Source organism: Octopus sinensis, linkage group LG11, assembly GCF_006345805.1.
Source record: "Octopus sinensis linkage group LG11, ASM634580v1, whole genome shotgun sequence".
Taxonomy (NCBI): domain Eukaryota; kingdom Metazoa; phylum Mollusca; class Cephalopoda; order Octopoda; family Octopodidae; genus Octopus; species Octopus sinensis.
In genome coordinates, this window is record NC_043007.1 from 16,965,786 (window position 1) to 16,972,623 (window position 6,838).

The 6,838-nt window shown below is 38.1% G+C and overlaps 1 protein-coding gene across 1 annotated transcript in view; it reads left to right on the forward strand.

Moving 5' to 3' along the window:
• Positions 1 to 6,364, forward strand: part of LOC115217468 (ADP-ribosylation factor 1-like) — a 13,699-nt gene extending 7,335 nt beyond the window's left edge. Inside the window, exons 3-5 of the mRNA XM_029787174.2 lie at positions 1,223 to 1,396; positions 2,187 to 2,318; positions 5,758 to 6,364. Coding sequence (XP_029643034.1) covers positions 1,223 to 1,396; positions 2,187 to 2,318; positions 5,758 to 5,969 — 518 coding nt within the window. The 3' untranslated portion in view covers positions 5,970 to 6,364. The remainder of the gene's footprint in view (positions 1 to 1,222; positions 1,397 to 2,186; positions 2,319 to 5,757) is intronic.
• The last annotated feature ends 474 nt before the right edge of the window (positions 6,365 to 6,838 follow it).

The window sequence follows — 6,838 nt, forward strand, 5'->3', positions numbered from 1 at the left end:
GTCCAGGCTATCAGATGTAGCTACACATCGCTGGTCACAATGCGCTTCGCATTGTTTTAGCCTTCAAATGACGCCACCCCGCTGGCAAAGTGAGCTGGCAAACAGAAGAAAGAGTGAGAGAAAGTTGTGGCGAAAGAGTACAGCAGGGATCGCCACCACCCCCTGCCGGAGCCTCGTGGAGCTTTAGGTGTTTTCGCTCAATAAACACTCACAATGCCTGGTCTGGGAATTGAAACCGCGATCCTACGACTGCGAGTCTGCTTCCCTAACCACTGGGCCATTGCGCATCCACTCATACATATGACAAATTACAACAAACACAACTTTATATACATATATATATATGACAAATTACAACAAACACTTCTTTATATCATTTGTTAGTCCATACATAGAATTTAATTAAATTAGAAGGACACTTTAGTATAATTTTACCTAAAATCTCCAAGAGGATAAGGAGATAGACAAAAAGTTACAACTATGATGTTGTTGGTAAAACATGCTCTTTGTCTATCTCCTTATCCTCTTGGAGATTTTAGGTAAAATTATACTAATGTGTCCATCTGTTCTAATTTAATTAAATTCTATGTCTTTGTGCAGCTGAAGATTGCTCTACATTTTAAATTGATGTAATGAAATGATTGCATTGTTCAATTAAATTTAGTCACATGAAACGACCATACTGCATTACCTCTGGATATCCTTGTTGCTTATTTTGATTATATATATATATATATATATACATAGGGAGAGTTTACGAAAAAAAACAAAAGACGAAGACAGGTGGTGTACAAAACAAACAGATGTATTAGTATAATGCTCAGAAATAGAAAAAGTCTTTTATATTTCGAGCCTATGCTCTTCTACAGAAAGGGATACAGTAAAAACAAGGAGAGAAAAAAAATGTGTGTAGTGGCTAACGATCAATCATGGCGACTATATATATGAGTATATGCTGCATAGTAAATTAGACAGATTAATGTTAAGATAACAACCTTTAGTTTCCACAGTCATTGAGTTGTTAACAGTTGGAAATAAATCATGATGGATAATTAGATGTAAAATAAGAATGGTATGAAGTGTAACTATTAAAGAACATTCACCCAGCACACAATAATTACTTCCACTGTAAAGGATCGAAGACTAATTAAGATAATTACATGACTATGATGTTCAAACAATTCTTAATTCTAATATATATGTGTTTTGTATTGAATTACAGGTAAATCCAAAAGTTTGTATTACATGAAGCTGAATCAAGAGATCAAAACCCTTCCCACCCTGGGATTTAATGTGGAGCAAATTGAACTGGACAGAACTAATGTGATTATCTGGGAAGTTGGTGGACACAAGAAAAGTCGTGCACAGTGGCACCATTATTATTCGAATACAATAGGTTAGTTACCATTTCTTTATTTCCAGATTTATGAGGCCACACCAGTGCTGATTGTCTGTGATGCAAATACACTGTTATGATATTACTATATGATACTAGCAGTATCGCCCGGTGTTGCTCGGGTTTGTAAGGGAAATAACTATATAAGCATTTTTAGAGAGTTATAGCCAAAAAATAGCAAAAAAATGCATTAAAAGTGGAAAAAAAATGATGGTAAATTTTTTTTTAAATCGTTGACTCATCGTAGACATTTATATAATAGCGAAAAAATGCAGTAAAATGGAAAAAAATGATGGTAAATTATTTTTAAAATCGTAGACTCATCGTAGACCCAGAAGGGCTCAATATGAATCACGACTATAAGATACCCGGTTTTGGTTACACTGCACCGCAAAATGTGGGAGTAGTTAGGAATCTAAATCGTAGGAGACAGACACACAACTTCACTTTTGTATATAAAGATTACTGAGGATATGATATTACTGAGAGTGGGACTTTATTAATGTCCAAACAATATTAATGACAAAACTTCGTGCTGGTCTCAAAGAGACGACAATATTTTGACAAATTAAATTTAAATGTTAAAGTGAATCTAACGGTTTTTGTGTGTTTCTTAAATGGCTTATAAACACCTTCCATGCTGCAATTGTTTTCGTTCCAGCACACGATCTCAGATCAAATATCACTCGCTATGCAAGTACATCTCCGTAATATTAATGAGTGCATGAGATTAATATACCCTATTACTAAATATGCGATATCATTTACCCTGTTCAATATCTCTTCACAGGCTTAATTTACGTAGTTGACAGCAGTGATACACTTCGGATGGAGGAAAGTTGTAAAGAATTTTTAGCAGTCATCCAGCATCCTGAAATGCAAGGAGTCCCAGTTTTGATATTAGCAAACAAACAAGACATGTGTAAGTAATTGCCCTCTCTCTCTCTCTCTCTCTATATATATATATATATATATATATATATATATATATACTATTGAAAATCAGTTGCTTCCATTGATGACGTCTACACTATCAAACTGCAGGGGGTGTAGACAGGGTGTGCCACCTGTGGCAGACCTCGTTTTGCCCCTTTTATCATCATTATCTCAACCATCATCTTCATAATCTTCTTCATCATCATCATCATCATCATCATCATCATCATCACCACCACTACAATCTTCACTGTAACTATCCCCACCACTGCCACCACCACAACCACCACCATCATCATCATCATCATCATCATCATCTTCATCATCATCATCACCACCACCACCACACCACCATCATCATCATCATCATCATCTTCATCATCATCATCATCATCTTCATCATCATCATCATCATCATGTCCACCATCATCTTCACCATAACTACAATTACTACCATCACCATCACCACCACCACCACCACCACCATCTCCATCATCATCATCAGCAGCAGCAACAGCAGCAGCAATGATAACAGCAACATCTCTGCCATTACCATCAACCTCCCTTCAAAATTTCATGTTAATTTACTTAATCGCCACCATCATCAAAACCACCACCACTACCACCACCACCACCACCACCACCATCATCACCTCCATCACCACCAACACCATCTTAATTTAAGCTATGGTCAGGAATATCAGGCTACTAAGAACTCCTAAGAAGGAAGCTTCATATAACAAATGTCAAAAGTACCTTAGGTCAATTGTACCCTATTACGCCCAAATGGTCCCACAAATACCAGAAGTAAATGGGAGATTAAAATTAAAAAACGTTATTAGCAATCAACATGAGATCTTAATTAAAAATCTTCCTACGTTATGGCATCAGATTTTTGCAATGAGATAAGAAAATGCTTTTGAAAATGTCAAACAAATTTACAGCTTGAGGGAAAAGAAATTTATATTCATAAAATAGGACAAGTCAATCTAGTTTATGTCATGAGGATGAATGGGAAGAGCTGGAGAAAGAGGAGGAAGAGGAGAAGAGGAAGGGGGAGAGGTGGAAAAGGAAGAAGAGGTGGAAAAGGAAGAAAAATAGTGGAGGAAGAGGAGGAGGAAGAGGAGGGGAAAAGGGAGAAGAGGTGGGAAAGGAAGAAAAATAGGGAGAGAAGAAGGAGGAGGAAGAGGAGGGGAAAAGGGAGGAGAGGTGGGAAAGGAAGAAAAATAGGGAGAGAAGAAGGAGGAGGAGGAAGAGGAGGGGAAAAGGGAGAAGTGGTGGGAAAGGAAGAAAAATAGGGAGAGAAGAAGGAGGAGGAAGAGGAGGGGAAAAGGGAGAAGAGGTGGGAAAGGAAGAAAAATAGGGAGAGAAGAAGGAGGAGGAAGAGGAGGGGAAAAGGGAGAAGAGGTGGGAAAGGAAGAAAAATAGTGGAGGAAGAGGAGGGGTGGATTATGACGACAATGACGATGTTGATGATGATAACGATGTATGACAAAATTTTTACTTTTTTTTGTCTTTGGTTAGTAAGTGTTATTTCCTATTTGCTTCTATCTAGAAATCAAAAGGAAATGACTACTATTCCCTTATTTCTTTATTGCCCACAAGGGGCCAAACACAGATAGGACAAACAAGGACAGACAAAGGGATTAAGTCAATTACATCATCATCATCGTCATCATCATTGTCGTCATCATCACCACCACCACCACCACGACAATCACCACCACCACCACCACCACCATCATCATCATCATCATCATCGTCATCATCACCACCACCACCACCATCATCATCATCATCATCATCATCCTCATCATCATCATTATCGTCATCCTTTAACATCCATTTTCCATGCTGGCATGGAAAATGGATGGTTTAACCAGATCAGGCAAGCCAGAGAGCTACACAGATTCCAGTCTGATTTCGCTTGGTTTCTACAGCTGGATGCCCTTCCAAATGCTAGCAACTTTACAATATGTGCTAGGTACTTTTAACACTGCACCAGCATGAACTCCCTTCTTTCTTTTGCCTTTTCTAAGAAATTTCATTGAATGTTGAATTTAACCTAATTAATTTGTGTCATGCATTATGTCATGCTAATGATTTCAAAGAAGGATGAAATAGTACTATACATGGTTACCAAGGACTAAAAACTTTAAGAACTTTATTTTATTTTGGAGTGGCAGTGTGGTAAGTAGCTTGCTTACCAACCACATGGTTCCGGGTTCAGTCCCACTGCGTGGTACTTTGGGCAAGTGTCTTCTACTATAGCCTCGGGCCGCCCAAAGCCTTGTGAGTGGATTTGGTAGACGGAAACTGAAAAAAGCCAGTCATATATGTGTGTGTATATATATATATATATATATATGTTAATAAAATAAAACATATGCATATATATAAACATATATGTACGTACCTACCTCTACATGTACATATACACGCATATATGTGTACAGGACACCAAAAAGACGTCGAACACATAGAGAGACGAAACACATAGACACAAACCAAGGAACAAGACAAGCAAAAAAAAGAGAGATACAGGACAATAAGCACAACGAAAAATCCCCTTCTTCAGTCACTAAGATTTCATCTACTAAACGTTTCGAAGGATAAAAGCGAGACGTATACTTCGAAGAAAAATTCCTTCCCGCGAAAAGCAAATCAATTAAAATTCTGAGATCTTTTCGCAGAGGGGTAAAAAAAAGGAAGACGGTAACGACAGTACAAACATATAAACAGTAAAAAATATATATATAAACAGTGGAAAAATAAATATATAACAGTGAGAGACAAGACAAGGAGAACAAGATAAGAAGGGCTGTTAACGCCAGACGAAAAAAGTATTGCAAACGCTGGATTATCGTGGACGACGAGAGAGAGGAAATGTGTCGACCAGTAGCCTTACAAGGCGGGCGAGAAAGATATATATATATATATGAAAAAACAAGTCAAAATAGAAAATGCTAAAATAATTTTGACTTGTTTTTTCATATATATCAACTCGTGTGTTCCTTCTCACCCTTATACATATATATATATATATATATATATATATATATATATATGTGTGTGTGTGTGTGTGTGTGTGTATATATGTATGTGTGTGTATGTTTGTGTGTCTTTGTTTGTCCTTCCAACATCGCTTGACAACCGATGCTGGTGTGTTTACATCCCCCGTAACTTAGTGGTGTGGCAAAAGAGACCGATAGAATAAGTACTAGGCTTACAATGAATAAGTCTTGGGGGTCGATTTGCTCGACTAAAGGCAGTGCTCCAGCATGGCCACAGTCAAATGACTGAAACAAGTAACTAAAAATGAGTAAGTAATTAAAAATTAAATATGCATGTTTTTCAACCTAGTAGAGATCCTCTCCCCTGAAGCAAACCACATTTTTGATATAATTTTCTCTTCCTCTTTTCAGCATCGGCAATATCCACTGCGGCCATTTCAGATTATTTCATGCTAGATACAACACTAAAAGACAGAAACTGGTTCATCCTAAGCGTTTCCTCCGTATCAGGGTTTGGCTTCACAGAAGCACTTACTCTCTTAAACGCTCTTGTCACTGAATTCAGGAAAAGAAAAAGCTCACGAAGAAAAAGAGAGGAACTCACAGAGATGAAGCAAAGCTAACACATTTGGACAATTATATAAGAACTTCAATATCTATGTAAGCATTTCTGTATGAGCATGCGTGCATTTAAGGATGTAGATGAGTATGTATAAGTATAAGTATATACTTACGTATACATGTGTGCATATGTATGAGTATATATGTACATGTGTATATGTTTAATGCTGCATAATGTGTTTCATCATCATCATCATCATCATCATCATTATCATCAACATCATCATTTAATGTCCATGTTCCTTGCTAGTATGGTATGGACAATTTCACTGAAACTGGTTTGGACCAGTAGCTGCACCAGGCTCCATTTTTTTATTCTGATATCGTTTCTAGAGCTGGATGCCCCTTCCTAACTGTGGCCACTCCACAGAGTGTACTGGGTGCTTTTTATGAGGCACCAGCACCAGTGCTTTTAAACATGGCACCAGCATCGGCATCAGTTCTGTTGTGGAGGCACATGGCCTAGTAGTTAGAGCAGCGTATTCGCGGTTGAGGGATTGCGGGTTCGAATCTCAGACCGGGCGATGTGTGTGTTTATGAGCGAAACACCTAAGCTCCACACGGCTCCGGTAGAAGGTAACGGCGAACTTCTGCTGACTCTTTCGCCACAACTTTCTCTCACTCTTTCCTCCTGCATCTTGCAGCTCACCTGTGACGGACCGGCGTCCCGTCCAGGTGGGGAACCTATATGCCAAGGAAACCGGGAAACCGGCCCTTATGAGCCAGGCATGGCTCGAGAAGGAACAAACAACATCAGTTCTGTTGTAGTGGATGGATTTTCTTGAGTACAGCAAGGTGCCATATATTTATGTATACCTATTTGCATATCTATGATTGTATATATATATATATGTGAAAATGTGTGTATGTA